This window comes from Sus scrofa, chromosome 8, assembly GCF_000003025.6.
Source record: "Sus scrofa isolate TJ Tabasco breed Duroc chromosome 8, Sscrofa11.1, whole genome shotgun sequence".
NCBI lineage: Eukaryota > Metazoa > Chordata > Mammalia > Artiodactyla > Suidae > Sus > Sus scrofa.
The window spans coordinates 135,872,041-135,895,756 of NC_010450.4; the positions used below are offsets into that span (position 1 = coordinate 135,872,041).

The 23,716-nt window shown below is 43.7% G+C and overlaps 1 protein-coding gene across 3 annotated transcripts; it reads right to left on the minus strand.

Annotated features, from left to right (window-relative positions):
• On the minus strand, positions 1,003–23,633 carry LOC102163780 (vesicle-associated membrane protein 714-like). 3 transcript variants are annotated; one of them, XM_021101891.1, is made up of 7 exons: positions 23,482–23,633; positions 20,359–20,429; positions 16,766–16,862; positions 15,732–15,833; positions 12,509–12,667; positions 1,666–1,823; positions 1,003–1,434 (listed from the first exon to the last, which is right to left on the minus strand). In XM_021101891.1, exons 1-6 carry the CDS (start codon positions 23,557–23,559, stop codon positions 1,686–1,688), a joined length of 645 nt encoding a protein of 214 aa, XP_020957550.1. In that variant the 5' UTR covers positions 23,560–23,633; the 3' UTR covers positions 1,003–1,434; positions 1,666–1,685. The 3 variants fall into 3 exon arrangements, 2 of the variants coding, with proteins under 2 accessions (XP_020957550.1, XP_020957549.1); XR_002346908.1 differs by having other exon boundaries at positions 1,003–1,823; positions 23,139–23,633; XM_021101890.1 differs by having other exon boundaries at positions 1,003–1,823.

The following is a 23,716-nucleotide window of genomic DNA, read 5'->3' on the forward strand; positions in this document are numbered from 1 at the left end:
TATTGTCTGGCCCCCAATTAGCTTTCGGGGTCAGATAACACGCGCTGAGACAGGTGTGGCTTTCACGAGGCTATACCTCAGTACTTGTATTGGGAAAATCTCAGCTTTCTAGCTGTGTGGCCTTGAACATGCCATGAAACTTTGCTGTTTATTTTTCATCTTCAAAATACAGATAATAGTATGAACTAACATAATACATACGAGCCATTGGTCTGTGGGTTTCCTTTATACTAACAACAGTTTTTATCTCTTCATGTCACTGTAAAATTTAATAACATAACCCCTCCCCAAAGCACTTAGAACAGCAGGTCAGGCTATATTTTTCGTGAGTGTATAAATTACAGAAATGCCAAGGTTTCTGACATTTACAATGGAAAGGTGGTACTGTGCTGGAGGGTTGGTACTTATTTAAAATGCTGATATTTGGAGTTCCCGTCATGGCGCAGTGGTTAATGAATCCGACTAGGAACCATGAGATTGTGGGTTCGGTCCCTGCCCTTGCTCAGTGGGTTAACGATCCGGCGTTGCCGTGAGCTGTGGTGTAGGTTGCAGACGCGGCTCAGATCCCGCGTTGCTGTGGCTCTGGCGTGGGCCGGGGGCTACAGCTCCGATTCGACCTCTAGCCTGGGAACCTCCATATGCCGCGGGAGCGGTCCAAAGAAATAGCAAAAAGACAAAAAAAAAAAAAAATGCTGATATTTGATCCCTATCAGAATTAAAATGAGTAGTCAGGAACTGCTATTCTGATCATCTTATTTTTCCTCATGGGTTTTTATGATTTTATTTTATTCTTTTAATGATTTTTATTTCTTAAGGTTTTTACGATTTTTAAAACCAACTTTAGACCTCAAGATCCCACTTAGGAAATAGAACTCATGAAACCTTGTTACCAACCGCAAAGTGAAGTTGAATGTTTTGGATTTTGGATATTTTAGTGATTCAAGGTTATTGGATGAAGTGCATCACTCAAAAGAAAAAAAAAGTCTTTTGAGTAGTAAGCTAGGAAGACATACCTGTGATTTATTAGAGAAATGATAGTTTACTAATTTTTTTTAATCTTTACCCAAAGAAATGCCTAGTATAAAACGACGGTTTGAATTTTCATTTCGAGTGAAAGGCTGTGTAGAAGAGGTGAATGCATATCTGGACTGGACTGAACTGTTGAGCTTCTTCTCATTTCTAAAGGAGTGTTAAGTTCATTTCTGAGTACAGAGCAAGATCCCGGGACTTAATGCTGTAAATGCAACCGTCCTTTCCTGGTAGGTAATGGTTAATGCTTAGAGAGCATGTACTGTGTGTGGACAGCAACTCCACGCAGTATTATCATTACTGGCTCCACCTGACAGACGAGGGAGCGAGGGCACAGGTTCACTAACTTGTCCAAGGTCACCTAGGTGGTATGGTGGCAGAGTGGAGAGGTGGAGCGTGGCCAGTCTGATTCCAGGGTTTGCGTTTGTATATTAAAGAGAAGAGTAGAGGAGCGGTGGTAAAAAAAAAAAAGAAATGAGACTACAGAAATGGAAGAGGTACAAAGACAAGAATCTAGGGACACGAAAGGGACAAGGACGTAATTCCACCCTCTCTTCTCCACTCCTCCTACCCTAGAGAATGCTTCCGTAACCACAGAGAGTAGGACTCTAGGATGACGCGAGCAGTTTATGGTACCTGCTGGGATGAGGAGGAGGTCAGGTTGGTATCACATTTGTACTTAGAAGGATGATGATGACTGAAAGGAGAACTGCCACGGGGATGATTAGAATCTTTTTGATGTGTTTCCACCACATCCTCCTCCAAATCGTTCTTGTCTTTTGCGATTCCTCGGCCTGAAATAAAAACAAACACAAATTTAATGGGCTTTTTTTTTTTCCCCATTTCTGGAGTCACGTCCACACTACAGTATCTGTTAGAACTATCTAAAAGAACAGATTTGGAGTTCTCTTGCGGTGCAGCAGGCTAAGGGGCCAGCGTTGTTGCTGCCATGATGTGGGTTCCATCTCTGGCCTGGGAACCTTCATGTGCTGTGAGTGCGGCCAAAAAAATTTAAAAAAAGGACAATTTAATTTGGTTTTGACTGATCCCCAAAAGTCTCAATAGGCCTAAGCTGCTGTTACAAAATGATGCACCGAGATTTCTTACTGTGTTCAACTATACTTTTATTTGCTTATTTATTTAATTTTGTGACTTGAACAAGCTACCAACTCTTTGAACTTGTTTCCTCATCTTCACTTTATGGTTTTACTTAAATGCCACCAGCTCTTACAACCCTGTTTAAAATTGCTGCCCCATCTCCAGCCCAGAAGCCCTGTTTCCCTTCAATACGTTATTTTTCTCCCAAGTGCTTTTCTCTCATCTAATAATATGTAAATTTTACTTATTTTTTGTTGAGAATGTAAGCTCTATGAAGGCAGAGATTTTTCATTCACTGCTCTATCCCCAACAGCACACAGTATAGAGCAATGTTTAATACTGTTCAAAAAAAAGAATGACTGAGTTTATTTCTTAAATAGGGATGATAGTATCTGCTGAATAGTAGCCCAGACTGTGAGAGTTAACTGAGACAGTGAATACAGTGCCTAGACTGCCACATAAGAGTAAGTTATGCCATTTTAATAATTTTTTGATGAATAATGAGATGGATTTTGTTAAGTACAACAGCGTAAGTTTCGTACTAAAGTTTTTTCTTTCTTTTTTTTTTTTTTTTTTTGGTCTTTTTAGGGCCACACCTGCAACATATGGAGGTTCCCAGGCTAGGGGTCCAATCGGAGTTGCAGCCCTGGCCTGTGCCACAGCCACAGCAACCCTGGATCGGATCCTTAACCCACTAAAAGTGCCCAGGGATGGAACCTGCGTCCTCACGGATACTAGTTGGGTTTGTTACTGCTGAGCCATGACAGGAACTCCCTGCACTTAAGTTTCATATATTAATCTAATTCAAAAAATGAAACAGCTTGCTTTTTAAAAATTATTGAAAGAATTCAAGGAGCAGTGGAGAGAAATGACACAAAGCCACACAAGATTGTAAAATCCTCCCCCTACTCCCTGCAGAAAGCTTTATTGTTTTCCTTTGGTCCATTCCTTTTTGTTTTTAAAATGCATGTAATTGCTTTTTGGAGTTCCTGTTGTGGCTTATCAGTAACCTGACTAGTATCCACAAGGACATGAGTTCAATCCCTGGCCCTGAGCAGTGGGTTAAGGATCCAGTGTTGCCATGAGCTGTGGTGTAGGCTGAAGGTTTGGCTCGGATATGGTGTGGCTGTGGCTGTGGTGTAGGCTGGTGGCCACAGCTCTGATTCGACCCCTAGGCTGGGAGCCTTCATATGCCTAGGGTGCAGCCCTAAAATTAAAAAAAAAAAGAAGAAAATTCTGACCTAGAACAGTGTCTGACATATGGTGGGTGCTCAGTAAATACTTGTTGAAAGTACCTCATGTAGCTGTTTATTTTTTCATGGTGTTTGTTTTCCTCGGCATCACTGGAAAGTGTGTGTGTGTGTGTGTGTGTGTGTGTGTGTGTAAGATATATATGTATTTCTTGACTTTTTTCCTGTTTCCAATATGGAAAAGAGACTGTAACTCCTACCTCCCCTTCCCCAAACCCACATCTTTCCCTTCTTTCCTATATTCTCTCTCTCTCTTTTAATTATTTATTTACTTATGTAGGCCATGCCCGCAGCATATGGAAGGTCTCTGGCCAGGGATCACGCCAGTGCCACAGCAGCACCCTGAGCTGCTGCAGTGGCAGCGCAGGATCCTTAGCCTGCTGCACCACAAGGATCTTGCTCCTCCCTTCTTGTTTCCTTAAATCTCTGTAGGAGGTTCCCTTGTGGCGCAGCGGGTTAAGGACCTGGTCGGGATCAGGAGCTTCCCCTGCCATGGCCGAAACAAACTTTGTACATATTCACCGCCGCGTGGAGGGTACATGACTGTTCTTTTTCATGTACAGCGTTTTGGTTTCTCTAGCGCGGCTGATAGGGAGGTAGTTAAAATGTTGTCACGCGTTAGCTGTTCATCTTCCAGCCAGTACTTCATTCCCACAGTCTCCCGAGCAGCTGTGTTGGCCGCGCCTGCTTTTCTTCCCGTTCCTCAGACGTTTGACCTGCTCCGTCTGGCTGGGGTCCGGGTGGGCTACACCTATAGCTTTCATCCTGAGCGCTCTGTTCACAGATATCCTGGGAAGGCCCTTTTCTTGTTTTGGGCCTTTTGTTTCTTTAATCTCATTTCTTTGGCTTATTCCTTCCTGTTGGTGAGAAATCTCTGCTGAAAACTTCTTAGAAAGCGTGAGTGAGAGTATGTTTCTGAGAACTTAACGTGCCCAGAAATGTCTTGATTCTACCCCTACACTGAGGTGTCGCTCGGGTACAGAATCTGCTGTGGACACCGCTTCCTTCAGGACTCCGAATGCACCCTCCACTCTTCTTTAGAGCCCGTATGTTACTTTGGCAAAATGCAATGTTTTCCAATTGCCACAGCTTTGTTTCTTCTCTTTGAAAACCTTCAGAATCTTTCTTTTTAATGTTCCGTGACTTCAAGATGACTGCTCTGCTATGGCCCTTTCTTTTTGGTTCATTGAATCTGGAAATTCATGTTGTTTGGTTCTAGGAATTTTTCTTGTATTAATAAGATTTTCTTGGAGTTCCCATTGTGGCTCAGCAGGTTAAGAACCTGGCTAGTATCCTTGAGAATGCATGTTCGATCTCTGGCCTTGCTCAGTGGGTTAAGGATCCAGCATTTGCTGTGAGCTGTGGTGCACAGGTCACAGATTCAGCTCAGATCTGGTGTTTCTCTGGCTGCGGCCTAGCCTGGCTGCTGCAGCTTAGATTCGACCTGGGAACTTCCCTGTGCTGCAGGTGTGGTCCTAAGAAGAAAAAAAAAATCAGATTTTCTTCCCTCTGATTTCTTCATTTTCTTTATCTGAAACCCCTGTGATTCACATGTTGGATTTCTTAGACTGTTTTTTCTCGCTCCCTTTTTGCTCTGCTTTCTGAGAGACTACCTCAACTTTATATTACAATGGTTCTTTTTTTTTTGGCCACATCACAGCATGTAGAAGTTCCCAGGCCAGGGATCAAACTTTGTCACAGTAGTGACAACACTGGATCTTTAACCTGCTAGGCCAGCAGAGAACTCCCACAATGATTCTACTTAGTTAAAAATTTTTTACTATTTTAATTTTTTTTAAAAAATGGGAGTGTACCCTTATTTTATTTATTTTATATTTTGCTTTATAGGGCCACACCTGTGGCATATGGAGGTTCCCATGCTAGGGGTCTAATCAGAGCTGCAGCTTCTGGCCTACACCACAGCCACAGCAACATGGGATCCATGCCTTGTCTGTGGCCTACACCACAGCTCACGGCAATAACGGATCCCCGACCCACTGAGTGAGGCCAGGGATTGAACCTGCAGCCTCAAGGACACTAGTTGGATTCATTTCTGCTTTGCCATGACGGAAACTCTGCTATTTTAATTTCCGAAGGTCTTTTTGTTCTGTGAACAGCTTTTGTATAGTTTCCATTCTTCTCTCAGGGCGGTATTATCTTCTATTATATCTCCCAAGACATTAGAGAGGGTTTTTTTTTTTTTTTTAATGAAGCCTTCTTTTGCTTCTTTGTTTTGTCTACTTTTTTTCCAGTTTATCTTGATATTTTTTATTATAGAGATTTTCCTCAAATAGCTCATGATCTGTGGGATTTTTTTTGGTTCTTTTGTTTTCTTCTACATCAGCATGGACGTTCCTGGGTCTGGGTTTGAATCCAACCCAGAGCTGTGGCCTATGCCACAGCTGCAGCCACACTGGGTGCTTAACTCACTGCACTGGGGTGGGTATCAAACTGGCGCCTCCGCAGAGACGAGCTGACCACTAACCCACTGTGCCGCAGTGGGAACTCCTCACGATCTGTGTTGTTTATTAAAAGGATGACCGGAAACCCAGTATGCGTGGGTGAGGGCTGTCACTGGGTGGGCTTCACTGTAGGGCAGTCCGGTGTGACGCTGGCCATTTCACTGGGGGATGCCCACGATCTGCACGTCATCTGCAGTCTCGTTTCCTTGACCTGGTCGGTTTTCTTAGAGAGGAATCTAATCCCTGCCTGGGTGAGGCTGACCCTGGGTCGGCTCCTTACGCAGGATGCAGATTTTCACTTGGTCCATCTACTTTTTTTTGCTTTTGTTGCTTTTTAAGACTGCACCTGCGGCATATGGAAATTCCCGGGCTAGGGCTTGAATCAGAGCTACAGCTGCTGGCCTACACCACAGCCACAGCAACGCAGGATCCGAGCCGCATCTGTGACCTACACCACAGCTCACGGCAACGCCGGATCCTTAACCCACTTGAGCAAGGCCAGGGATCAAACCCACATCCTCATGGCTACTAGTCGGGTTCGTAACCCACTGAGCCACAACGGTGCCTGGTGTCTGAGTTTAGAATCTCTCAGGTCTATTGTCTTTAGATAATACAATGTATTATCCTTTGTCAGGGCTGAGGAGAGGACGCAGTGTGGCTGTAAAAAGTGGGGAAGGGGTTCTACAGGTTACCTGTTCTTTTTAAAGACTTTACACCCAGTCTCTTCTTTCAGATCTGAACTGCTTTTAGAAGCACCACGTGCTCTGTTTCAGATCCTTTCCAAGCTTCTGTGGCCTGGTCAGCTTGCATCTGAATGTCTTCTGCTACAAGCTTATGTTTTCAGGTTTTACTGCTCTATGGAGGCTGTTAAGTACTCACAACCCATTTTTCTAACTTCCAAAATTGTTGAAATTTCTTACCTGTTGTCTTTTTTTTTAAAAAATCCTAGTGATTTATACATTAAAATCTCTAATTATTGTTTTACCTATCATTTTATTAGAATTTTGAGAGGATACTAAAATAAATATATATGTTTAATCTGCCGAGTTAAGATCCATGACCCATGCTTATCTCTACGCAGACTGGCAGGTAGCTTACTGGCCTACTCTTTGTAAAAAAAAAAAAAAATCTGCTTTTTAACATTCAGTGGAGCCTTTTACAAAAAGACCGGAAGAGAGAAAATTATTTTAGTTATAGACAAAAACAGAGGGTTTAGTGAGAACGATTATGTGCTGTGTGAAAATAACCGGAGAAAAGTTGTAAAATACTTCAAATTTCATCTTTTCTTGAACTGTTCCTACTCAACTGGGTTCAAAGAGGAGGTAATTTTTCTCTATGTAATCATAAAATATAATTTATACAAGCAAGTGAGATTTGTTTGGAAGAAAATGCAGTAAAGTACTTATTCTGTAACTTTCTAAAATTTAGATGCCTTAGATGTTTTAGATTTAGATGCCTCTTTTCCCATAAGAAAGACATAATCTAATAAAAAAGTTATAGACCCAGTGATGCAGTGGATTATGTAACCCTATAACTCTGCCACTATTACTATTCAGAAATGCTAGATAAGATATAAGAAGCAAACTTATTATTAATACTTATTTATTTATTTTTTCTTTTTAGCCTGGAGGTTCCCAGGCTGGTGATTAAGTTGGAGCTGCAGCCACCTACACCACAGCCACAGCAACTTGGGATCTGAGCCTTGTCTGCGACCTACACCACAGCTCCTGGCAACACCCAATCCTTAACCCACTGAGTGAGGCCAGGGATCGAACCCACAACCTCATGGATCTGGCTGGGTTTGTTACCACTGAGCCATAATGGGAACTCCAGGAAGCAACCTTTTAAATGCACAACTGAGCTTGGAAGAGAGTAAGAAAGAGGAAGGCCTAGTGCGGGAACCTAGGAAAGCAGAGAGAAACTGCAGGGATGGCGCAGCTCCCCTGGATTGAGGAAGGTGGCAGTGTTGGCCTCTGTCAGGCAGAGTTTCAGATTTAAGTGCTTCCAGGGACCTTGGGCTAAGACGGGCTCACGAGAGGAAAGCAGCGAAACTACTGAATTTCCATCCTCCTTGTAAACTAGGCTCAAAGCTTTGGAACCTCCCTGCCTCTCTCTCAGCCCCATCCGATCTGTCAGCAGCTCTCATTCGTCCCACCTTCCAAATCGGGCCAGAATCCAGCCACTGCTCTCGCCACCTCTATTGCCGTCCGCACGCATGTAGTGTCGCTACACCTTCACCGCCTCCTATTCCTTTAGAATTTCCTTTGGTGAGAAGCGTGCAGATGTGATGAAGACAGCTGTCCACTGAAGACTCTGGGCTCCCCCTGCCGTCATGGAGACTTGTTGCTGGCCAGAGGCTTTCCCATCAGGGGCCCCTTTTCCCTGGCTTCTTGCCCCCTCTTGCCGTGCCCCCTCTCTCCTCCTTGCTACAAGACTAATTTCTTAAAATAGGTTGAGTAGAAATGCTAGGTGGCACCTGGGGGCTGAAGCGGCAAAAGCAAATGCGTCTTTCCCTCCCTGTGTAAGCAGCTGCCAACCGAAACGGAAAGACTCGGGGGCCGAGGCGATGACAGGGTCACAAAACGGAGAGCTAAGTGGAGGTCTGTCTGTGCAAAAACCTGCCGTAGACGGTGGGGCAACCAAGAAACAGACCGGTGTTGTGTTAAAACACTGAAACTGGGCTCAACTTTGGTGTAGGTGGCTCGTGTTTCTTCAGTATTGAAACTGGTAGTAGGACAGGATGTTGTTCGGAAACTGAAACCTGTGACATGGGCTCAACCATCAGGTGGTAGGCAGAGAAGCAGCTGATGTTAGGGGCGTGAAAGATAAAGACCGATGCTCTGCGGGGAAAGATAATTGCTAAACCCGTCCCCCGTGACAATCTGGACGGCAGACAAAGCACGACTGGGCCCGTCACTGTAGAAGAAAGCGTTGGAAAATAAAAGGGTAGGGGTGTGAGCTCTTGTTACTGGTACAGTTAGCAGAGCAAAAACTGGCTGGTTGGCAAGAAGAAACGGGAAGGAATAGACAGACTGCAGACCTGTGGAACATTGGAGGCCTGGATGAGCTCACGGTTTGGGGGCCGAGACAGTAGGAGACGATTGAAAAGGCAAGTATGCATGATCAGAAAACTCTGCAGACCGTGGCCTGAGAAACATGTTTTGCAAATGTCCACCAAAAGACAGGTACCAGTGTGGTATGGTTCCTAAGAAGGAAGAAACTGGAATCTACACTAATGTTCATTAAAAGGGGGACGGATAAGTACACGCTGTTTCTTGGAACAGTAACGATACGCTGTAGGAAGCTAAATGGATAAATGAGAGCTCGTTGTATCAAAACGAAGACATTTCGCAAATATAATGTTGAACTACAAACTCAGGTTGAAGAAGGATATGTTCATTATAATGTCATAAATACAAAGTTTTAAAAGTGCAAACCAATATTATACATCGATAGCTAAACATATATAGCGGAGGAATCAAAATACGCACACAGGTGATTCATAGCAAATTCACAACAGTGGTTCTTAGGGCGAGGGAGTGAGATGGGCTTGGAAGGTACACGGGGGACTTCAAGTGTGCGTGATGTTATTTCTTTAAAAAACAAGACCCGAATCAAATGCGGCAAAATACTAAGGCGAGAAAAGCTGGCTGATGATTGCAAGGGTATTAGGTATATTATTTTCAAAACTTTCTCAGTACCTGAAGTGAAAGTCAAACCGAGGTAGTCTTGATTATGGAATTTTATGGCTGTAATTCCAAATCACATTGTAAGAACGTAGATGTATCAGGTCCCCACTGTCAGGCCCTTATGCTTTATCCGTCTGTTAAGACACTAACACGCACTCTGTGTTGCAGTTAGGTTTGTACAAATCTCTCCTGCAGTGGATAAAGCGGTGGCAGATATCTTATCGCGTTCTTTTATCCCTGCAGATGACAAGCATAATATCCTGTGCATAAAGCCCCCGAAGAATGCTTATAAATTAACAATGAATGGATCTAAGTGGCTTGGACAGTTTTGTGTGAATTCTCGTGTTAGACCCTCACAAAGGACAGCGGCAATCCTGGACAATGATTTCCTTTGTTACTTCTTTGTAGATTACATAACCGATGGGACCTCATCTCTTTCCTGCTATAAAAATAGTGTAGAGGATTGCTTTAGGTTAGGTGGTATTTAATTTAACTAACACTGTGTGCCTGTTTATTGGGGTTGTAGCTGATTATTCTTGGTGGCTAGCGTAGAGCCTGGTAGACAGTAGGTCTTCAAGAGATGTTTGTTGAACTGATCAGTAAGTAAAAGGGGCAGGGATGAGAGAGGCATAGACTCGGTCTGGGCAATAGATGAGGAGATACTTCTTGACTTGGGTTTTGATGGATGAGTAGAAGTTTTTCCAGGGCAAGGAAACAGAGGAAACGGCACGTGGAAAGGTATGGAAAAAAATGCGGCATGTATTTTGGAGGAACTACAGGAATCTGATGTTTTGAGATGTGTAAACTACACGACTATGACCTCTGGTAACGGGATTGGCAGCACAGTCAGAAGAAAGTTCGTTAAGTTAAGGAGGGTGGGCTCTGCCCTGTGTGGACGAAGGTGCTTCACCGGAGGGTTTTAAGAAGGTGCTAGAGAATGCTCGTAGCTGCATTTAAGTAATACTCTAGTGTCAGTGTGGAGGATGATGCGAGTGGAGTAGACCGGAAAGTAGGAAGAACGATTAAATCTGGGAATCACTGTAGTCAGACAAGAGATAACTGATCTTGGAGTGAGACAGGGAGGGACACCGTGATGGGCAGAAGGTGGGTTTCAAAGAGATTTAGCCGGGAGTTCCTGTTGTGGCGCAGTGGAAACGAATCCGACTAGTGTCCGTGAGGATGCAGGTTTGATCCCTGGCCTCGCTCAGTGGGTCGGGGATCCAGCACTGCCGTGAGCTGTGGTGTAGGTCACAGACGTGGCTCGAATCCCATGTTGCTTTGGCTGTGGTGTAGGAAGGCAGTTTCAGCTCCAGTTTGACCCCTAGCCTGGGAACTTCCATATGCTGCGGGTGCGGCCCTAAAAAGAAAAAAAAACAAAAACAAAAAACACAAGACATTTAGCCATTCTGTGGAATACTCTTTAGCTAGCAAGGATAAGGAGTAAAATAGTAGCACACAACAACATGAATATCAAAAACTCTCTTGAGAAATAAAACACAAAAAGTACGTGTTATATTTTCTGTCTGTATGACGTTCCAGAAAAGACAACAGCATCGTGATAGCAGGTTAGTGGTTGGCCGGGTTCCAGGGTGGCAGGAGCGGCAGCTGCCAAGGCAGGCAAGAGGAGGACCCCAGGATGGGAGAGCTAGTCTGAGCTTCATTGTGGCCACACAATTGTACACATCCACCAACTCATCAAACGCCACACTTAAAGTGGGCGCATACAGCACGTAAACCACACCTTGGTACAGTGTTTTGAAAGGTGTAAAAATGAGGCTTAGAATAAAAAAGATTGTGGGGGTTGAATCAATAGAACTTGGTGAGTAAAAAGTATGTGTATACTTTGCTTTACATGGCAGCTGTGTTTCTCTAGAAAAGACCTCTAAAAATAAAATATGAAAGGGGAGTTTTCTGGTGGCTTAGTGGATTAAGGGTCTGTTTTGTCACTGCTGTGGCTCAGGTTACTGCTGCGGTGTGGGCTAGATCTCTGGCTCCAGAATTTCTGCATGCCATGAGCATGGCCAGTAAAATAATCAAATCAAATCAAATACTCAAAGGGAACTACACCCTTGGTGATTGTTTTTAAACTGTTTTCTAACAGAGAATTTCGGACAATCCAAAGGTGACAGGACGGTATAATGAACCCCTAATATGCTGAACATCCAGATTTAAGCATTGCCAATTTACGGGCAATTTTGTTTATATCCCATTCTTGGAGTTCCCATTGTGACACAGCGGAAACGAATCTGACTAGTATCCATGAGGATGCAGCTTCAATCCCTGGCCTCGCTAAGTGGGTCGGGAACCCCGTGTTGCTATGAGCTGTGGTGTAGGTCGCAGACGCAGCTTAGATCCCAAGTTGCTGGAGCTGTGGCAGAGGCTGGCTGGCAGCTGTAGCTCTCATTAGACTCCTAGCCTGGGAACTTCCATATGCCGCAGGTGCAGCCCTAAAAAGCAAAACAAAACCAAAAAAAAAATTTATGCCCTTCTACTCCCCCACTTCTGAACTATTCTGAAGCAAGTGTCAGCTGTTATGTGATTGCATTCGTATAGCCAGAGTTCAATAATTGTCTCATGAAGTTGTACGTTTTCATTTTTAGAGTTTGTTTGAGTCAAAATCCACATGAGGACCACACGTTGCCACTGACACACCTTCCAGCTCCTTTCTCCCGGGGTTTCCCTCCTTCTCATCCCTTGCAATTTATTGGTTGACTATGATTTTCTTAATGCAAGAAATCCTTCTTTTACACAAATAACCACCTCCTGCTCGAATGGGCTTCACAATTTGGATTGTCTTATAATTATTCTTTTTAATATTTTAGTTGCATTCCAGTAATTTTTGATAAAGCCATATTTTGGTGAGAGAGGTTTATCTCACTGAGTATCCCTGGTATGTTTTTGCTTTTGGCAATTTGTCTCAAGGCAATGATCCCGTGGCTCAGAGCACTGTTTGGGGTTCAGGCGGCTGTGTGACACTCACAGTTATTTGCAGATTGTCTGTTCTAGCAGTGAAGATATTCAGTCTTTCTTCGCTTTCCAAAATTTTATCGATATTTTGAGTCATGACATTTTTAACATCAGTTACTTGACTTCTCAGCGTGGATATCGAGCTGTCATCTTGACTTTTATTGTATTTCATCTACATAGAAGTGAAACATAATATACATTTTATGTTCTATAAATGAAATCTATTATATTGTACAAATCAGAACAAAGGTGTTGAAAACACATCTCATCTGTATTTCAGCATAAGGAGTCAACCAAGCCCCAAACTGTCCCACCCTAATCTTGTAGGAAAAATGGGGAGTGGTGGGAGAGGGAATATATCAATATACTTATTCAATCCATTGGAAATATTTTTTAGCAATTTAAATTGTTTGCTATTTATTTGTGTAGACCTTTTAAAAGAGCAGTTTTAGGTTCACAGTAAAATGGAATGGAAAGTACAGAGTTCCTGCATGCTTCCGATGTCCCACATGTGCAGCAGGCTGCCTCCCTGTCACCATCCTGCACCTGAGTGGTCCGTGTGTCCCAGGGGACCTACACTGATGCGTCATGATCACCCAAAGTCCATGGTTTACATTAGGCCTTGCTGTAAATATCGTCCGCTCAATGGACTTGGACCAATGTCAGATGACACGGACGTGTCTTTACAGTATTACGCAGAGCAGTTTCATGCTCCCTTCTCCTCAAGCCCCGGCAACAACTGGTCTTTTTATTGCCTCCATAGTTTTGCCAGAGTAACATATAGTTAGAATTATTTAGCATGCAATGTTTCAGATTGGCTTCTTCTTTTTTTTTTTTTTTTTCTTTTTAGAGCTGCGCCTGTGGAGGTTCCCAGGCTAGGGGTACAATCAGAGCAGCAGCCGCCGGCCTACACCACAGCCACAGCAACGTGGGATCAGAGCCACGTCTTCGACCTACACCACAGCTCAGGGCAACGCCGGATCCTTAACCCATTGAGTGAGGCCAGGGATCAAATGTGCATCCTGTGGGTACTAGTCGTGTTCATTTCCGCTGTGCCATGACAGAAACTCCCTGGCCCATTTTCTCATCAGGTTTTTTTTTTTTTTTTTTAATGTTGAGTTTTAAGACTTTTTTTGTATATTTTATTTATTTATTTGTTTATTTGTTTATTTATTTATTTATTTTTAGGGCCGCACCTGCAGCATATGAAGTTCCCAGGCTAGGGGTTGAATTGGAGCTGCAGCTGCCAGCCTCAGCCACAGCCACAGCAATGTGGGATTCTTAACCCACTGAGCAAGGCCAGGGATTGGACCTGGATCCTCATGGATACTAGTCGGGTTTGTATCCCAACGGGCCACAACGGGAGCTCCCATCGTACATTTTAGATTACAGTCCTCTATTAAATGTGTCTTTTGCAAATATTTTCTTCCAGCTGTGTCTTGTCTTCTCATTCTTGTGACAGTTTTTGGATTCAGTTTGACAATCTCTGTCTTTTAATTACAGTTAACTTTTCAAGTAATTATTGAATAACTGGATGAGTATCGTCCATATTTGTTAACTGTCTTCTCACTGCTCTTGTTCTTTGCTCCTTTTTTGTCTTCCACTCTAAGGTACAGTGTTATATTTCAACAGTAAGCTGCAGAACTATATTAAATAATAACTTACTAAGCACTTAGAACGTGCCAGGTACTGTTTTAAGCACTTCACACATTTAAATTAGTTCATTTAATTACCAAACCACTATATAAAGTAGTACTCTTACTAACTTTTATTTTCTAAATAAGAAAACGCAGGCTGAGAGAAGTTCAGACTCGAGAAGCTCCAGATATTGAGCCTTTACCCATTGTATTAATAATCCTAAAATTATATATATATATACACACACAGATACACACACACACACACATACATATACACATTGTGTGTGTGTGTGTATATATATATAATTCTGGACAGTTATGCACCAAACTGTTGATTGTGCTCACCTCAGCGGTGTTTGATGGAGATTACAGGAGATATGCATGTTTTATATAATTTGTTTATCTCACTTTATTAATGAGCATTACTTTTTAAATTAAAAAGTAATATGGGAGTTCCCATTGTGGCGCAGCGGAAATGAATCCAGCTAGAAACCATGAGGTTGCAGGTTTGATCCCTGGCCTTGCTCAGTGGGTTAAGGATCTGGCGTTGCCATGTTTATTGGATGCCTCTACGGCTTGTGTGTTAAAGCTTTATTAAGATATGATCAAGTTAAGATGAATAGTGAATGTTCGATTTTCATTTTCCTTTCCTCCTAACAATGTTTAATCTTTCTTTCTTTTTGCTTTTTTTTAGGGCTGTACCCAAGGCATATGGAAGTTCCCAGGCTAGTGGTGGAGTTGGAGCTACAGCTGCCAGCCTGCACCACAGCCACAGCAATGCCAGATCCGAGCCTTGTCTTCGACCTACACCATAGCTCACAGCAATGCCAGTTCCCTGACCCATTGAGCAAGGCCAGGGATCGAACCTGCATCCTCATGGATACTAGTCGGATTTGTTTCCATTGCACCACAATGGGAACTCCTGCAAAATCTTTTTTAATCTAAGAGACTCATGTAAGTTTTCAGATAATGTGTTCATAATCCATTCAATGGCATTTGGTACATTTATGTATGTGTGTAAAACTCTAAAAACTAATCCCCCCCACCCTCCCGTGTGCCTTTTGTTAATTATAGTATAAAAAAAAATTCAACAACTTTTGTAAAATTTTCTACGGATTGAAAGCTCACCAGGCTAGTTTATAAAATTTTTTTGCTTCTTAATTGTTTTTTGTCTTTTTGCCTTTTTTTTTCTAAGGCTGCTCCCACGGCACATGGAGGTTCCCAGGCTAAGGGTCTGACAATAGCCTATGGAGGCAACCACTGCGATGTGTTTGGTTTATTCTTTCCTTGTCCCCCATGTACCCCCTCTTTTTTTTTTTTTTACTATAAGCAAACATATATTTGTATTTATTCCCTCTTTCTTAAATGGTAGCATATAAGGATGGTAAGTAAATAGCGGTATACCATATATATATATATTTTTTTCTCTATCTTGCTTTATTTACTTACAAATATATTATGGGTATCATTCCTTATTATATAGAAACAGAAGTTCCTAGTTCTTATTCATCTTAGCGGCTCTTACCTCATCACTCCCAACTGACCTGTCGGATGGAATACTGATAATGTTTAAGAATACATTTGGAGCTTACGTACCATGTATTTTCCTAATACTTGTTGAAAATCTGCAGCAGCTGCATTTGAAGGAGAAAAATGTTCTTGTGACATCAAAGGATTTCTCAGAAGACTCTCACTAACCTGGGAAAATTAATGGAAATATTTATTTATTTATTTCTTTTTTTTGCCTTTTCTAGGGCCGCTCCTGTGGCATATGGAGGTTCCCAGGCTAGGGGTCCAATCGGAGCTGTAGCCGCAGCCTACACCACAGCCACAGCAACGAGGGATCCGAGCCGCGTCTGTGACCTACACTGCAGCTCATGGCAACGCTGGTTCCTTAACCCACTGAGCAAGGCCAGGGATGGAACCCGCAACCTCATGGTTCCTAGTCGGATTCGCCAACCACTGTGCCACGGCGGGAACTCCTAGAAATGTTTAAACTATATAGCTAATTTCAACTGAAGAATTAAAGAGCAAGTGTTTATTTGAAGAAAAGTCTGGCAGAAACGTGCAATGAAGCCAGAACAATTCTAGATTTTTTATTTATTTATTTACTTACTTTTTCTTTTTAGGGCCTCACCTGTGGTATATGGAAGTCCCCTGGCCAAGGGTTGAATCAGAGCTGCACCTGCCAGGCCTATGCCACAGCCACAGCCACAGCAATGCAGGATCTGAGTCGTGTCTGCGACCTACACCGCAGCTCATGGCAACGCCAGATCCTTAACCCACTGAGCAAGGGCAGGTATAGAACCTGCGACCTCATGGTTCCCAGTTGGGTTTGTTACTACTGAGCCACAGGGGGAACTCCTAATGTGTCTGTTTTTGAAGAATAAAATAAATAGAGATTCTAAGAGAGCTGGGTGGATTGTCTTTGGAGATCTTGCTGTAGAGTCAGTGTGGAAGCAGGAGACGGGGATAACGTTGAGAAAGCGCTGAAGGTCACTGAGGACTCTGTTAGACTGAAGACGGAGCTGCTTTGTGCTAATGACATTCTTACTAATAAACTATAAAACAGACCTCAAAACTTAAGTAACTGAAAAAAACCTCTTAAAATAGTATAAGAAATTACTCACATTTTTAAGAAACGCAGCTGGTGTTATAGTATCCAAGGCATTGTCTGAGGCACATAGGTAAGTGATTCCATCAACAGAGAGAGTATGGTAGACAAAGCTTTGAAAAGAATATACTCATTTACATGATAATATTAAAGACATTAAGTACTGATGAAGAGGATTTAATTTTGTTTTCAAGCTCTCATGAATCATATAAAAATTATGTAGACAATTTTTTACAATCAGAATTAGAAAATCTTTCATACATGTGAAAAGTTAAATTATGTTAAAAAACACTCTAAATGTGAATACACATTTGAAATTGCATCAATAAAAATAAATTACAATAAAGAGAAAACTTTAATAATCTAATTATATATAATGTGTATGACATGCCTTTGGTAGAAGTCACTCACATTCCAAAACTGAATCTAGATTCTGATCAAAGAGAACATGCTATGGAGTTCCCAGCGTGGCGCAGTGGTTAACGAATCCGACTAGGAACCATGAGGTTGCGGGTTTGATCCCTGGCCTTGCTCAGTGGGTTAAGGATCCGCCGTTGCCGTGAGCTGTGGTGTGGGTCGCAGATGCGGCTCGGATCCCGCGTTGCTGTGGCTGTGGCGTAGGCTGGTGGCTACAGCTGCGATTGGACCCCTGGCCTGGGAACCTCCATATGCCGTGGAAGCGGCCCAAGAAATGGCAAAAAGACAAAAAACAAAAAAAACAAAAAACACATGTTATGTTCATCGATTTTTACTATCCTTATATTTCTAGGTAGATGTATTTAATTTTGGTGCTTCTTGGCTTTTTATTATGACCTATTAGAATTTAAAACTAAATGCTGGCTTGTAAACTGCCAAGATCAAATATTCCGGAGAATAGGATGAGTTTGAGAGGGGAAACTACAGACCACTCCAACTGGTAGACCTTTTGTGTCTTCTCAGACCCACGTAGTAGGAGGCTAGAAGACTCTTGAAAAGTGCCTGCATCTTCACTGCCCTACAGTCCAGAAAATTTAGGCCTATAGCAAATCAAAATAGTCACTTGGTATCTAGGCTTTAATCTAGTCATTTTTGAACATGCTGTACCCAAATGGCTGACAGGCGACAGTTCTGCTCAAATGCTAAAGTGGATATATATGAGAATAAGGACTCTCAGAAACAGGGAGAAAATATAATCCCAGCGTCAGAAAATTTAAAATATGTGCCCTTTCAATATATATCTTTCATATCATATCATGAATATAATGTGCTACAAAGATTTTTAGCAATGGTGTTGACATGCATAATCTCCACTAGGAAATGTTTTTATTTTTAAATTGGGAGGAGTCTTTACAGAAAAAGAGTTGCTGGTTCTATCATCTCTCCAAAAGTTAAACATGTGATTTGAAGTATATTGATACTGGATGTGATTTTAAATTTATGCTTAGTATGTGATTGGTGAATAACATTCAGAAAGCATGCTTAAAAGTTAAAAAAAATTTGAATCCCTGATGTCTAGGATATAGTTAACTGACAAATGCAGGGTGGAGAAACATGTGTATTATGTACTATCATTTACCTGTCATTCTCAGATGCTACCATAAGGGAAGTATGAACATACGTATATGTTTCTTACAGAAAGAAAAAATGATAAGCTAAAACTTATTCAGAAAGATTACCTACATGGGGGAGAGAGTGTGGAGGAAGGAATGAGAATTAGACTCTTGAAGGAAACTCATTTGGGAGATTTGATTTTGGAGCCATATAAATGTTTTACGTAGTTATGTTATTAAATCAGATTTAGAGAGTGCAATCCTTAAAAATAAAAAACGAACAAAAAAGAACCTAACTTTTTATCAAATTACCCAAGCAAGAGCTGATGGTGGTGTGCTTCCTCTGATACCAGTGGATATATCTGGAAGGTGAAGACAACGGGATTTGCTGACGTGTTGGATTTGAAAGGAAAAGAGGCCAAAGTCAAGGACTGTAAAGATCCTGGGCCTGGAAAGGTAGTAACGTGGAAGACTGCAGGAGGGGCTTGGTGTTGGGCAGAAGTTGGAGACGCCCAACAGACATCCAACGGAGATGTGGAGTGAGCAGATGGATGTACAGGTCTGGAGTTCAGAGACAGATCCTCAAAAGATTCAAAATTTAGGGCTCAATATAAGTAAGAAAATAGTAGAGGAGGAAAGTATCTCTTTGAAATCATGCCAGCTAATAAGTGACACCAAAACTAGAATGTCATCCTTCTGCAAGCCCCCAATAAATTAATATCTCCAGGGCGCAGGCAGTGAATATCAGTGACTATTATTGTGCTAAAAGGAGACAGAAGCAGATTATCATGTAGCATCCGATGAAAAAACACCTACAGTCTTGCCAAAGGGATCCAGCTGCTTGGGACATGGTGACCTGCATGCTGAGTATTCAGTCAGGAAAAACAGACTGTGGGGAACACTCTAGCTTCTTTAACCATAAGCTGTTAGGAAAGGGAAGGATGGAGGGGGAATATGTGGATTAAAGAGACTTAAAGGCACCAGATTCAAAAACGGACAGGATTGGGCTCTTGCGTCTGAGCGTGCACACGTAGGTGCTGAGGCAGTGAAGAAACAGGCTAAGCGGCTGCTGCCGAGGAGGCTGGCGTGGTGGCTGATTTGAGGGGAGGGAGGAAGCTGGATGGGATGGGATACAAGGTGGGGAGTTTGGGGGTAGCTGGTGGCGTTCTACTTTTTGGCTTAAGTGGTAGTTGCGGTTGGTTGGGGGGGTCCTCTGAAAAACTTCATAAAACTATACATTTGCTTGATGTGGTGTCTGCATTTTATTTTACAACACAAAGGTTAAAACAAACCTCTTAAAAAACAATGGTAAACCTAATGATGAATAAAAGCTTTCCCATCCCCCACCCCTTCTTTTGCCAGCAAATGTGTCCCAGGCTCGTTTAGGCCGTACCGTGTCATGTCCCAAGTGAAGCAGAGTGATCTTAAAGCTATTTTCAGGGGGAAGTGTCCTTTTTTATTAGTGAAAATTTATTGTGGGTATACCCCAAAAGTATGGCGATTAAGATAACAAGAACCCTTGTACGCCTACGGTCCAGGCAAACTGTGACAGATACAAGTAATGTCCCTTTATACTGTTCCTCAATTTCTTCTCCCTTCTCTTTTCATTTTTTTTTTTTTTTTTTTTGTCTTTTGCCATTTCTTGGGCCACTCCCACGGCCTATGGAGATTCCCAGGCTAGGGGTTGAATCGGAGCTGTAGCTGCCAGCCTACGCCAGAGCCACAGCAACGCGGGATCCGAGTCGTGTCTGCGACCTACGCCACAGCTCACGGCAACGCCGGATCGTCAACCCACTGAGCAAGGGCAGGGATCGAACCTTCAACCTCATGGTTCCTAGTCGGATTCGTTAACCACTGTGCCACGACGGGAACTCCCATCCCTTCTCTTTTCAGAGGTAACCACTCTCTTGATTTTAATGTTTGTCACCTGCAGTCACGATTTTATACTTTTCCATATAGAAGTTCTCCTCTCTGAGGATTCAATGAAGAGGCTATGCAATAAATATTTGCCCCCTGTCATCATTATTGGAATCATCAGCTGGTAATTATTAAAAAGTATTTTTATTAGGATATATCTTACCTTCCCATTTGAATCATGGTCTTCGGTTCTGCTCTAAGAAGCACCAGTTTAAGCACTGTTGCTGCTGCCTCCTAGAAACAAATCGTCCGTATTTACTTTGGAGAAGATGGTAGTGTCTTTCATAATTCATCTCCTAAATTTGCCAATGTCCTGTTTAGCTTATTAAGGAACAACTGTTCACTAGGAGAACTAATGGGTGGTTATTCACAATGCATGGTAAGAGGCAAGTTATGAAATATTCATGTGAATCTGAAGGAAAATATTAAAATCGCATAAATATACTTTGTGTATATACATATAAATGCATAGATATAAGTTGTACTAATTAGTCCTTTTTTTTTTTTTTTTGTCTTTTTAAGGCTGCATCCTCGGCATATGGAGGTTCCCAGGCGAGGGGTCGAATTGGAGCTGCAGCCACTGGCCTATGCCACAGCCACAGCAACGCAGGATCCTTAACCTACTGAGCGAGGCTAGGGATTGAACCCAAGTCCTCGTGGATACTAGTCGGCTTCGTTTCCACTGCGCCATGATGGGACCTCCAGGAGTGTGAACTTTATTCTGAGAGTAATCAGGTCCCAGCCAGTGGCTTTGGGCATATCTGCTTTTAGGAACACTCCTGGGCAGCAGGGTGGAGGCAGGCTCTGAGAGGGACAAGGATGAGGTCTGGGAGATCAGTTGGGAGGCATTCTCAGTCATCCTGGTGAGAAGTAACGAGGGCCTTGAAGAAGATGTGGTTCAGACACAAGGAGATGGATTCAAGACACACTCAGGAGATGGGAGTTGATAGAGCCTGGTGGCAAAGGACAAATGTGAGGGTGAAGAAGAGGGAAAGATGGGAGGTGCCCCGTTTCCAGCTTGCATGCCTCGGCAGAACTACGCAGCAGGATTAGACACACATGGGGAGGCATCTGCTGGGAAAGAATTAAGTTAGTGCTGGACACTACATGCTTGAACATCTATCAGGCAATCTAACCGTAGAGGGAGACTACTTTGGAAGGGGAGTGGGCAGTCATCAAAGTAACGGGGTCCGTGGGTGTGAATGAATGTGTCAAGTTAAAAGAGGGCTGAAGACAGAACACTGAGAAACACAGCATCTAAGGGCCGGGCACAGAGGAGAGCCCCAGAGACCAGGTTCCAGGTCTATGCCCACACCCCCTCTTTCCCCAAGAGAAAGACGCCTTCCTCTAATCCAAGACTCGCATCTCGACTGCCACCCACCCTGGATTCCTCTAACCCAAGGCGCACACCTCGACTGCCACCCTGGATTCCCTTCCTTTGTGCTCCTTCAGGTCTTTCTCCACCCCTGAGCCTTTAGTCTTCAGCCTCTTCTCCCCTCCATCAGGCGATGCACGTGTTTTCTTGTATTAAAAAACGAAGCCCTTTCCCGGACTATGCTTCTTCTTCTTTTCACCCCATCTCATTCTCTTTCTAAACTCTGGAAAGAATTGCACGCTCTCTACTCCCTCATTTCCCATTCGCTCGGCCTAACGCAATCTGGCTTCTGCCTCTACCTCTCGTGTCACCTAATGGATGAGTCCAATGAACACCTTGTAGGTTTTCTTCAACTTCCCTGGGGCTTAGACATTCTTGTAATTTTCTTCTCTTGGCCTTCAGAACCTCATGGCTCTCATATGGGGACCCACTTCTCTTTGCTATTCCCAGCAGTGTTCTGCCTTTTGCTGCTCTTCTCCAGACTCTTCTCGGGCCGTCTTGCCTACCTCAAGCATCTTTAACTGTTAGCTCTGACCCTCTGAGGGCTACCTATTGGCCATTTTTATGACTTGTTTTGGAAGTAAGACGGAGGAATAAATATACATATACTGGCTATTTCTAACTGGCAACAAAATTTAACCTGTCCCAAACTGTACTCCCCTCCTCCTCCCCTGCACTTCCTCTGACTCCTTCCCTCACAATCCTGCTCCTCTGTATGTAGTTTCTATCATGTTTAATGTCGCCTAAGAAAAAAATTTTGACAAATCTTCACATTGTACACCTTACACAATGTTATATGTCAATTATATCTCAATAGAGCTGGGGGGGAAAAGATTAAAAAAAAAGAAAAAAAAAGTTGAGGCTCAGCCTCGGCATGGCTCTGATCCCTATCCCACATATTCGACCAGTCATTAACTCCTGAAGGTTATTTTACAAAGTCTCTTCAGGATCTGCCCCTGTCCCCCTTTCCTGCTGCAGGTCATTGCCTGAGCTCAGGCCCTGAGGTCCTAGATAAACAACAACGATATCCTTCTAGCTGGTTCTCTTCCCTCCAATCCACCTTCTCTATTGAAACTAGACCAAATCTCCCAGAAGATGGATCAGATTTTGCTGTTCTTCTACTGTAAATCTTTAATTGCTCCCTGGTTTCTCTAGGATAAGAAAACAAACTGCATATAAGACCCTTCATTAATTATTCTTGGTCCACTTTTCTGACCTCATCTTTAGTACCTACATACTGTGCTCTGCTCCAGCCACACTGAATTCCTGAGGTTCCCCAAGCACACCATGCTGTTCCCTCTGCATAGAGGGCCCATTCCCCTTCCCCGGGCCAGGCTACAGCTGACTTGTAATGCTTCTAAGCCAAGCACCCGACCACCACCTCCTCTGTGGCTGGCAAGCCAGCCTTTCTTTCCAGAATGCTAGAGTAGCAATCATGATCCACCTGCACTGAAATGCTTTTTACACAGTAAGACATCTGAATGCAGCCTTTGGGTATAAATGGACAACGTGCTCCTGAAGTGACAACTCCAGGCGCCGCCTTCTCTTCATTGTTGCATCCCTCATACCTTTACTCCGGGATTGTGCGACTAACATGTATTCAATAAATGTGCGTTGAATCGCAGGCCATGTCTGGGGGGAGAGAACATCTTGAAGGGTCTCTGGAATTAAACAGGAAGCGACCGCCAAGCAGGTGGCGTGCAGCACCAGCCCCAACCGCTGGGCGGCGCACTGGCGGCTCTGCCGTTCGGAGCGGGAGCGGCTCGGGGCAGGGATTCCCCGTCTCACTGGACAGGCCGCTCTCGGGGGCGGGGCCTCGCGCCCCCACAGCCCGCTCAGGGCAGCCCCTCAGCGCCGAGGCCCGAGCGGCGGGTGGAACCGGCGAAGGCCGAAGTGCCGCCGCAGGGGTACCTGGTATGAGCCGCCGGTCAGGGCCAGCTCCGCTAGGACCGCTCGGCCACGTGCGATGCAGCTGTAGGTGATCGGCATCGCGGGCGGCCGGCGAAGGAAAGGCTCCGCGGTCCCAACCGCCCGCGACAGCCTCGGGGCGGCGACTGGGGCGGGGCTGCGCGAGAGGGTGGTGTCTGCGCAGGCGCGGGGAGCGAGTGATTGGCAGGGAGGGAGGCGGGGCCGGCGCACGGGGGGG

Bases quoted from the DNA above. Each gene is read 5' to 3' on its own strand.
- LOC102163780 (XM_021101891.1), bottom strand. From the start codon at position 23,559: ATGCCGATCACCTACAGCTGCATCGCACGTGGCCGAGCGGTCCTAGCG. The intron at 16,863-20,358 runs GTAAGATATATC...TTCTTTTCAAAG, and splicing joins ACCATGATTCAAATGGGAAG to CTTTGTCTACCATACTCTCT. The intron at 1,824-12,508 runs GTGAGTGTCACA...TTTTTATTTCAG, and splicing joins CAGACAATCTGCAAATAACT to GCCGAGGAATCGCAAAAGAC.